General features: G+C 45.5%; 2 protein-coding genes across 2 annotated transcripts; one reads left to right on the top strand and one right to left on the bottom strand.

The window, feature by feature from the left end:
• Positions 1-3,571: 3,571 nt before the first annotated feature.
• LOC100845531 (uncharacterized protein At2g29880) lies at positions 3,572-5,377 on the bottom strand. Its single transcript, XM_024454674.1, has 3 exons — positions 5,354-5,377; positions 4,278-4,704; positions 3,572-4,182 (listed from the first exon to the last, which is right to left on the bottom strand). Exons 1-3 carry the CDS (start codon positions 5,375-5,377, stop codon positions 3,572-3,574), a joined length of 1,062 nt encoding a protein of 353 aa, XP_024310442.1.
• Positions 5,378-6,636: 1,259 nt separating this feature from the next.
• LOC104585203 lies at positions 6,637-7,319 on the top strand. The gene is made up of 2 exons (XM_010241229.1): positions 6,637-6,988; positions 7,033-7,319. Exons 1-2 carry the CDS (start codon positions 6,637-6,639, stop codon positions 7,317-7,319), a joined length of 639 nt encoding a protein of 212 aa, XP_010239531.1.
• The last annotated feature ends 3,515 nt before the right edge of the window (positions 7,320-10,834 follow it).

Consider the following 10,834-nt stretch of genomic DNA (forward strand, 5'->3'; position numbering starts at 1 on the left):
CTCAGGCTCCTTTGGCGGCGGTGAGGCTCCTCCGATGCCGGTTACCTCAGGACGGCTGTATCGAGGCTCGTGCTTTTCGTGGCGGCCATGGCGGCCGCGCGAGGGGGCGCGCCGCCGCGCAAGGGGCAGGTGTGAGGGGGAGGAGAGGAGCAGACCCGAGCGAGAGTTCCTTCGGTCCTCTTAGAGCGTCATTTCGTCCACGCGCGTTGAAAGCGGCGAACGAACACTATTGAGAGTAACCAAATATTAACAATGCTAGAATTAGGGGACGTGGAGTGTGTAGTTGTTTGTATGGTGTGTACATTGGTTCTATTAGCAAATGTTGTTGTACACTCGACAAACTAGTTGATACGTCGATGTTTATTAAATAAAATCACTTTTGGTCGTCTCATGTTCCGCGGTTTATCTATGTTAGGAAATGGAGAGAGTGAAAGTCCATTGTGTTGTTTGGGTTGTACTAAGACCCTCCGAGTCGACGTTGCTGGTTCTCAACACTCATTTTGTCGAGCCGGTGGGCTGTTAGACCTCTCGGCTCTCGGTGGTAGGAGCTCCCCATCGAAATGGATCTTGTAGCTTCCTAACCCTTGCCCCAAGGAGCTTCCGGCCGGAACGAAGATTTAAGCTCTCTAGACCTATCCCCTGGGATTTATTTAAGAGAGGATAAATGAGTTACACATCCCTTGCGGGATATTCATAGTCTTTCGGTCCATAACAAATGACCACACCTTTGGCGGGAGGCTAATAGGACAATATTGCCTTGATAAGTCACGAGGCATTGAAGAATGGAGTAGCGGCCAGCCGCCCAGTCAGCCAGGAACACCGGGGAGCAGAACCGATGAGGTAGAGGAGCCGTCGTTAGGTTTTTAGATTTGTACACATGCTTGTTTGGGGATTTAAGAAATGACGCTAGGTGGTGGCATGAATCACAACACCATAAGAGACTAGAAGTATCAAGCAGACGCTTCGGTTTTCAGTGGTAGAAAATTCTTGGGCCACTGGGCCAACTCGGAGGAGGAAGAACACGGCTACGCTCAACGCTTAAATTTCCTTGAGTTTTCGACCAAAATTAGCTTTTACATCATACTCATGTGCCAGCTATGCTCAATGCTTGAATATCCTTGAGTTTTCGACCAAAATAACTATTATATGCTGAGTGCCCGCCGTAAGCCTAGTGTTTTTATAGGCACTCAGCTTAGGTGGTTGTAAGCCGAGTGCCCGATATTTTGCACTCGGCTTACTTTCAAGCACTTGCCAAATTCACCCTTTCCCACAGTGCATACAATTCATAGTGTAGATATTTTTTTTAAAATAGTGTAGATATTTAAAATAAAAATCCAAAAAATTAATTGAGTTGGGTGCGACCTAAACTTAACTTGTGCAGTCGCAGCACACTGATCGATATGCCTTATCCTCTGAGGCTCTGAGCTTGTAAAAAGCAACGTAGCTACCGTGAACAGGTTGCTACGTTGAGGCCCTATTCGGTTTGGAGGATTTACAAAACATGGGAATAGGAAAAGTGTAGGAATAAAATGCCCAAACCATCCAAATCCTTTGGAAAGCAAAACCTCAGGATTCCTGAATAACTAGCATTCGGTTGCACCATTTTGTAACATAGGAAAGGTACAGGAATACACTAGCCGTTAGCACACAATTAATTGACTCAACTAGCCGTTAGCTTTCAACTAGTACTAGTACGTGTATAAATAGCCTCACTGGTTTTCTTCAGTTCTTCCTTTTTCCAGCTGCTCCTCGCACACTATGCTCTGTTTTATTCTCTTCAATCTCAGCTTTGCTCCTGGACAAGCCAACACAACAAGGCATAGCTGGCTGGAGAAATAAGGTCAGTACATGTCCAGCTTCTGCAAAAAAATACTTATTTTCTCCCAAGCAAAAGTAATGATTTTCTTTACTCTCTTCCATTGATTTTTCAGCATCATCTGCACAACATCATTTCACAACATGTACTCAAGCTACCAGCGTAGATCAGCAACTGATGATGAGTTCATTAATTTTGTTCTCCCTACTTTAGAAAAGTCATCACCATCATCTTCTAGTAGGAGACCAATGCACACATCAAAACTTACAGGTGCTTGTCCTGTTCATGAGATCCTGACTGGACATGAAAGCTTATGCAAAAGGAACTTTCGCATGGAGGTTCCCATTTTTCTTGCACTAGTCAATAAGTTGTGTGAGAAAAAATATCTAGCTGATACAACATATGTTTCAGTAGAAGAACAAGTTGCTATATTTTTGTATGCAGTAGCAAAAAATGCAACCAATGAAACACTTCAAGATTGGTTTCAACATAGCCTAGATACAATACATCGACATTTCAAAACAGTTCTTGAAGCAATCACAAATCTCACACCTATCTACATACGTCCACCTTCTCTACACCCGCATTCAATATTGAGGAAACCAAATTTTACCCCTTCTTCAAGGTACGACTACATCTTGAATTGTTTTGGTTTAACATTGGAATAAAATAATTTTAAATATTTAACTTTGACTTGTCTTGTGTGCAGAATTGTATTGGTGCTGTAGATGGTACTCATATCCCTATGAAACTTCCATTGGATCAACAAGAACCATACAGAAATAGGAAGCAAACAATCTCACAGAATGCGATGGTTGCTTGTGATTTTGATTTGAAGTTTGTACATATAAATCCTGGTTGGGAGGGATCAGCTTCGGATGCAAGAGTTCTACAAGATGCACTTAACCATGGTTTTGAAGTTCCTGATGACAAATTTTATCTAGTAGATGCTGGTTATGCAAATACACCTCAATTTCTTGCTCCCTATCGTGGTACTAGGTATCACTTAAATGAACAAGGAAGAGCACGTCAAAAGCCACAGAATCACAAGGAACTATTCAATCTCCGACATGCTCAACTTCGGAATCATATTGAGAGAATTATTGGCATATGGAAAATGAGATTTCCTATATTGAAAGTTGCTTCGCATTTCCCAAAAGAAAAACAGATTGACGTATCTGTGGCTTGTGCAGTTCTACATAACTTCATACGCATACACAATGGAGATATGACTTGGCCTAGTGATGCTACCATGGATATTGATCCTGATCAGATTGTTGATGTACCAAATGGAGACCATAGCTATCATGCTGACATCCATGCATTCAACAACTCCAGGCTTGCGGGACAATCAAATGTGAGATACCATAGCACAACAAATGTGGGAGCAGTATGTATCACATAGAAATTCAAGATAAAGATAGTGAGAAGGCTCCCAAGTTGTATTACCACTGATGTAACTTGGAATATTAAAGTTCTAATCCATAATATAGTAGTCTTAATATATTTTTCCTTGTTCCTTACCATGGCTGCAACAGAGATAAGCTTATACAAAATATTACCATTGATGTTAGTTGGACCTCTCGGCCTACCAAAATATACTAACCACCAAATGACCAAAATATATGCTAACCACCACATGACACCATGAGATGTGCAGGTTCTACTACTGACCTCACGGCATACCAAAATATACTAACCACCAAATGACCAAACTATATGCTAATCACCACATGACACCATGAGATGCAGGTTCTAGCACTGATAATTTGTGTTGCTACGTGTAATCTCCCTTTTAATCCAAGCCAACCGTAGTTCATCACTAGAAAATGATAAGAAAACTTCCCTGTGATCTTTTGCTTGGATGATATCTGACGCCAACAAAATGTCACTCACTTGTAGACCATCTAACCCTTCAAGAGTTATAATACACTTGTTAATGCTGTAGGGATCCTCTGCTTTCTTCTCCTCAATAGAAGCTTTCTTCTCCTTGATAGCTGCAAATCGGTCTATTTCTTCCTGCTTCAGCTTTAGGTATCTCTCATGAAATCCCTCGGGAGGTTCAGCAGTACTTCTCTTTTGTTTTTTTGCACGTCTGCTGCTAGGCTTCTCAGTACATGCTTGTGCAGAGCTTGGTGTGGATTTCATTTGTTGAAAAGGTGTTGATGAACGCTGGGCAGCATCCGCAATGAAATCCTCGGTCTCTTCCTCAATAGAAAAATGCATACCATATTCTCCGGCACCTTGTAAAGTAGGTGATGGAGACTGATAAGCATCAGGTTGTTCATCAACAGAAATCACCACATTATTTGTCCTGCTTGCATAATAGTCCATACCACGACGAGTCCTTCCTTCAGCATGACGGCCTACATATATGTTCAATAAAAATTAGATTGGCATCAAGAAAAACATGACTAAAGCATGCTGAAAAAACACAAAGCTATAAGGATATTTCACTAACCGTCGTAGAGTGGAACCAATTTATCATAGTATGGGAAAGACTTGTCTCGCCATTGGAGGGCATCCTTGCTGTTCTTGCGAGCAGCAAATGTGGCCCAAATATCTGCTGGTGTATCTACCATCATTCTCACACTATCCCATCCAAAACCACTTTCAACTAACAAGTCTTTTACACTTCGATAAATTTTTTTTAAATCCTGCTCCTTTTGCTTGACTTGGTTAACAGTGAATGACACAACAAACTTGTTATTCAATTGAGAAGTAATACTTGTCCATGCTTCCTTACTCCATGCATTTTGGTTTCGAAAACTAGGCACATCATGATCTTTCAAGAGTTGAATAAGAAATAGCTTCATTTGGTGACTCCATTTAGCTCTAGGACAAGGCCTTACGGTACCTAAAGCAGGTAGAAACTTGCTCAATTTCAACTATATTAGTCCTTCTAAGGAAGTAGGAGAACACCCTAATCCAATTTATTTAAAACTGGAGCAATACCTATATATTATGTGCTTCGTCTGCAGTACCAAATTACTAATGCAAGAAATTTAACCCTTCAAGAGTAATACCTATTTGTTGAGAAGGCTGAGAAGTCACACGATCAGCTTCAAAATCGCTTAGTCCCTGCGATTGTGAACGATGGCCTTGTTGCTCATAGCTTCAGTGATTACCATTCTGTAATAAGACAACAGTATTATTGCAACCAAAATAATCACCACAACTGATTGCTAATATTCTTCATCTGCACCTAAGCATCACACATTGGTGCTGCAGATTAATTACTGCTACGTAGGAGCACGTTAGTACACTGGCCAGATTAATCTCATTCAGTCATTCAGAGATGACTAGGACACACAGTAGATGGAGATTGATTGGTTCCGGCTTGAGAAAGATTACTTGGTGTATTGGTTCTACCCTCGGAATTGTCATCTGGTTGTATTTAACATCTCCTAATTATTGTTCAAAGCCAACTAATCATTTGGTTGTATTTAACAAAGAAAAACTCTGCTATTAATCTCCTAAGGGGACTGAAACCACAAAATTGATGAATCAGATCGACTGATCTCTGAACACACATACCTGCAAAGAGGAACAAATGGCCATGCTGTAGGGATGACCTGGAGTAGCCGGAGAAGACGAGATGGCCGAGCCTCGCTGTGGTGACGCGGGCGGAGAAGACGAGATGGGCGAGGGGAGAAACCAGCAGACGGGATCTGGTGGCTATTGTCGGTCGCTGCTCCCCTTCTAGACGAGGCAGAGTGCCTCCCTTTTTTTCCCCTTTTATTTGCCCTCGCGAAAGATCCAGATATATTACTTTTGCCGCGAGAGTTGGCGCGAGAGTAGCGCGCGCGGGGCACTTCGCGCAGTCGTTCCGCGCCAGGAATTTTTACATGTGGTCGGACTTCATGTTGAGATTCCGCTGGAAACAGGCTCAGGAATCGGTTTTCCTAAGGAATTCGGTATCACCGATCCTGTGAACCGAATGCCTCGTACAGGAAAATATCCTCTGGTTCAGAATCCCATAAGAATCCCACAGATGTCCTGCAAACCGAAGGAGGCCTGAATTTGCTTAACCGCCACGTAAGACATAGCGCTAGTTCTATTTGTTTTGGTAGTCCGATTTGCGAACGTGTTTCATTGATCAGTGCACAAATCGGATTTGATGAAATTAAGGAAACCTGGGAGTTCCGTGCGACGCGGTAATTGGTCCGATGGATCGATCCCAAGCCGTAGCTAACTCCTCGTTAAATTGCCCACCTGTGAGTTCAGGAATCGGACCAGTCTATTTTCCAAAAAAACAAATCGGGCTGATGGAAATATGGAAAGTTTCTGGTTGACGCGGTTGAATATGGGAATACAGGCGAGTCCCTGTATCGCGGTAGCCGGTAGGCACGTACGTGCTCTATATATACAGTAGTGCGTAAACCAACGTACGCTCCCCAATTCTCTCTCCCAGCACGATCGATCCGTCCACGAAAATGGAGCTCGACATGGAGGTTTTCCAGCTCTCCCGCTTCGACCTCTCCCCGCTGGAGGCCGTCACGTACTACCTGCCGCGCCTGCTCTCCGGCGAGACCCTGCACGGCGCCGAGCGCCTTATCCACCGCGCCGACATCTACGGCAACCTGGAGCCCAAGGACCTCGCCGCCGCCTTCCCGCCGGCGCCCAAGGCCGAGCGCACCGGCGACCGCTTCTTCCTCACGCTCTGCAAGCGCCAGAAGGGGAGCCGCAGTGCGCACGCCGCCGGCGCCGGGACGTAGACCATCCAGAGGACGTTGGAGGTGGTGGATCACGCGGGCGTCAAGAAAGGCGAGGTGAAGAAACTGAGCTTCAAGAAGGGAATCAAGAAGGAGAAGGAGTCCATGGGCTGGGTCATGGAGGAGTACCACTGCTTGTTGCCGGAAGCTGTTGTGGCCGACGGGGAGATGGTGCTCTGCAAGATCCATCTCTCTCCCACCGCCTGTGACGAAGCTCGCCAAGAATCCGCCGCGTATCTAGCTGGGACTCAAGAACAAGAAGATCAGCCGGCCCCAATGGCGGTAACAGCAAAGAGGCCAGCGCCGGCTGCTTCCGATGACCCGCCGTGCGCCCCCAAACGCGCGCGTGTTGCCGTGGCTGAAGCTGATCACAGCCAAGACATGGATGGGTTCAGGAGCCCGTTGGAGGACCTTCTTGCTGACGAGCCCGCGGTGGAAGCCGCCGACGACAACACGGGCCGGCTTACCTGCACGAGGACGAACTTCTTGGTGGAGCCACAGATGAGGATCAGGAGGAGGAGGCCGCGGCGCTTCCGGCCGGCGAAACAGAGCAGCAGATCGTCGACTTCGACTTCGACCTTCCTGTGCTGGATGAAGACGCACTGAGCGAGGTTATCCTCAGCCTGGACGAGGACTTGCCGATCGCGAGTGATGAGGACTTTGACTTCAAGTTTCCGACCGCGGAAGAACTGAACGCGATGCTGTCCAACGTGGGGGACTGGCCGCTGAGCTTTGCGCCGGACGGCGATCTCCTCAGGTTTCCAGGCCTTCCGGCTGCTGTTCTTTGAGAGCAGTAGTACTTGGCCGTCTTTTGACGCTTGACGACTGACGACGACGAGGCCGGCATGGTGGGCAAGTGCAAGAAGCCACAGCCCACGATCTTCACTCCGGAGTCTAGATCAGCTCGAGGGCCATACCGAGTTTTAGTCCTAGGCTAGATATGATAGGAACCCTAGTTGGTTAGCAGCAATGTAATTACGATGATGTAATGACTCTTGTCAAACCATGTGAGAGAAATACGATGTTTAACAGTTAAAGTAACTCGTTCTTGCATGCGACGAGATTCCCATTTGTATTTATTTTGCTTCCTTTACTGTCCCATGCAGTTAGAACTGCTGTTGATCGATGTTGCTCATGCCCGTGATCAATCTTCATTCTGAAGCTTATGACTTTTGTTCGCCTGCACTAAATTTTTGCTCTGTTTGCACATGTATCAAATCTTGTTATCTGTTAACCTTTGCTTCCTGAGCATGCAAGATGCAGTTCTTGTCCAACATTAAAACTATTTCGGTCTTTTTGATGATCTGCAGATGCAGAGTCTTCATTTTCCAGTGACTTGTCTGTAATTCTCTGTCCTTAGAGGGTCCTGTTGTAATATGTGCTAAGTTCACTACTACTGAATAAAATCCTCTGGATCCTTCCGGATCCAGCTTTTTTTTTTTAAAAAAGATGATCTGCAGAGCAACGATAAATGTATAAGTTGTGGGAAATATTTCTGTCCAGTTAACTTGCAAGTGCTGGTGGTGTCGTACCTGTGCATTCACTTTTCTGCAGGTTCCGTTCAACTTGTAGTAGCAGCAGTACTATACACTGGTGCACTGTTGGTTGTAATTTATTATTTATCCCGATCCATTTTAATCAAGGAAAGTACAACCAGGGAGAAACAAGATCGATCATGTCGTCAGGAGCTGGTGTGGCTTTCGTTTTTCCTGCAGCAACTAGGCCCGTATTTTCATAAGTTTGGAAAGTAAAAATGGTCATGTTTGCATGTTCAGTTAAACCAGTACAGTACTAAACTGCTGCTGATCTAGCTTGCCCGTGTGCGTGATCGATCCTCCTTTAATTTGCACCCTCGTGCTATTAGAACTGCTGCTCATCTTGCTCGTGTGTGTGATCGATCTTCTGAACCTGATGGACCTTGTGTTGTCCTTACTAAAATCTTGCTCTTTGTGTTTTAGGCTCGAATGTTCCGATCCTGAACATATATGCATGCACGGCATTGACCTTTTCCTTCTTTTTTTGGGAGCGAAATACCCCTAATTCAAAACAAGTGTTGGAATACAAGAGATATCGGGGGTATTTAGAAGCCACAGACAGCGCCGCCGCCTTAGAGAGATTGTGGGCATCAGAGAGTTAGCTTCCCTCTTCTCATGGCCAAGATAGACCGAACTGAAGTGTTTCTTCCTCTGCTTAACTCTCTAGCGACAGCACTGCACTGGCATAAGCTCTCTTCATGGAAATTCTTCACGACACCAAGGCAATCAGAGGCAATTTGAACTAAACGAACACCAAGGTCAGGTCGCTCGCTGTCGAGGCCGCGAGCTGGGCTCAACCAGAGTGTATTTGCCTCAGCCCATCACGTATATCATCCGTATTTTCGTCTCCAACGGTCATTTGGCCCAGCTCAACTCGTCCTGGCCCATCTTGGACCCGACGCAGAACCCCCTGGACTCAATCCAGTTGAATCTTTTGCACCCATGTTATTAAATGAAGGTAGGTGCAGAGTTGGTAACTTGGTACATGTTTCAACATGAACTAGTTCGAAAACACTGAATCTAGCCCATGGGCGAATTCTGAGGATGATACAAGTCCGACTTTTCCTTCGCGAGTTCATACATTGTTCTAATTTTTTACGGAGCTACGTAAATGGAAATTACAACATTCTGATAGTACTAATTGATTTCTTCTGTGGCCCACCAGTCCCACCTCAAAGCACGCACTACCGAGTACTCTTGTTCTTGGCACTAATCAATTCAATTTGGCCAGTTGCTCTTGTTCTTGGCACTGGCGGGTTCCCATCCTTGCGCTAAAATATCTCGAGGTTGCATGCATCGGTTCGAGCCCGAAACTTTATTAAAAGGTGACGACACGCTCTGGTCTAGTGGTCAGTCTCGAACGAACAGAATTACAGGATAGTGCACCAGACAAGTTGTAACCTCCGTCTCTCCCCGCCAGTATCAAACATTCATTGTGTTGTTTTCTACGCTGTTACGAGAGAATAAAAGGGCAGCAGAGATTATTTTTTTCTTGCCACCTCCCAGTCCCAGTTAGCCGTTAGCGTGTATATATGTGTGTGGTGGTGGTTTCTTCGATCGCCCGTACGTCGTCAATCGTCGTCGTCTCACTATTTCCTTTTCACTGAGAGCTTCATCTTCTCCGGAGAGCAGTAACCTGGAACTTAATTGGTTGTGTCACCGTCTCACTCAACAATGTTGCTCCTGTCGGTGGATCGCCCTTCCATTAAAATAGAGCTTTGCAGCCAGCACAATGGCAGGAGTAATAAGTAAAGAACGGGCTAAAGCAACGGGACGATCTCTTTCGTGGAACCTGCGAGCCAGCAGATAGCACACAATGGCAGGAGTAATATGGACACGTCTACAGTGCACGCCTAGAAAGCGCCCCCTCCACGCGCAAACACAGAACGAGCTCTTTCTTAATTGAGAATTACTATTCGTGTTCCTTGGGTCGTGGCGTGTTTACATCAAAGATGAGCTAATTTATTTATAGGGAACGCTAGAGTAGGCTGATTTTCTCACCCGATCCGCCACCTTCCCGTGTCATATCGATCTTCTCTTCTTTAGATATCACCCGCAGTGCTCACAGAGACTTGAAGCCTTGAAGCCTCTCATGTGACCGTGACTTAGTGACTTAGTCTAAAATACCGGCCACCATCGGCGTCACCTACGTACTAACCCGGCGGGGATGGGCCCGCCGCCGCACGCCTGCATGCAGCGGCCGCGGCCCGGTGCTCTGTACTGCGTTCGTCATTCTCCTCCTTAACATCGTCATGCTGATATTGTTGTAGGACTGATGGATTAAAAGCGGCCAAGTGCTTGCTTCCAGTTCTAAGTGGGAAGATCAGGAGGGTCATAGTTAACGGCAACGCATGCTGAGCGAGGAAGAAAACGAGAGAATCTGAATTAGCAGGAAGCTTCTTTTTTTTTGGCAAATAAATCAGTAGGAAGCTGTATGCTGTTGCGAGAGAATAAAAGGGCTATATATTTCTTTTCTTGCCACTGCCATATATGCGCGGGGGGTGTTTTTCCGGCACATCGACTTATCTCTAACTGGGTGAAATTGGCAGAACCAAGTTTCACCTTACTGCTCTCCAGGGAAGATGCTGCCAGTGAGTAACAAACAGCGGTTTGACGTTCTAATTGAACACGCAGCTTATCTTTTTAAAGCACGTAACAACACAGGATATTTGCGCTACATGCATGATATAAGGCCTTTTTTCTACTGCACCGGAGCCCAAAATTAAAGCCCGAATATTAATCAAATTTCATCACAATGTCAATATTAT

Source organism: Brachypodium distachyon, chromosome 4, assembly GCF_000005505.3.
Source record: "Brachypodium distachyon strain Bd21 chromosome 4, Brachypodium_distachyon_v3.0, whole genome shotgun sequence".
NCBI classification, from domain to species: domain Eukaryota; kingdom Viridiplantae; phylum Streptophyta; class Magnoliopsida; order Poales; family Poaceae; genus Brachypodium; species Brachypodium distachyon.

Coding starts and splice junctions, on each gene's coding strand:
- LOC100845531 (XM_024454674.1), bottom strand. CDS start 5,377: ATGGCCATTTGTTCCTCTTTGCAG. Junction 4,705..5,353: donor CCATTTGTTCCTCTTTGCAG/GTATGTGTGTTC, acceptor GGACTAATATAG/TTGAAATTGAGCAAGTTTCT. Junction 4,183..4,277: donor ATTGGTTCCACTCTACGACG/GTTAGTGAAATA, acceptor ACATATATGTAG/GCCGTCATGCTGAAGGAAGG.
- LOC104585203 (XM_010241229.1), top strand. CDS start 6,637: ATGGGCTGGGTCATGGAGGAGTACCACTGCTTGTTGCCGGAAGCTGTT. Junction 6,989..7,032: donor AGCCGCCGACGACAACACGG/GCCGGCTTACCT, acceptor GTGGAGCCACAG/ATGAGGATCAGGAGGAGGAG.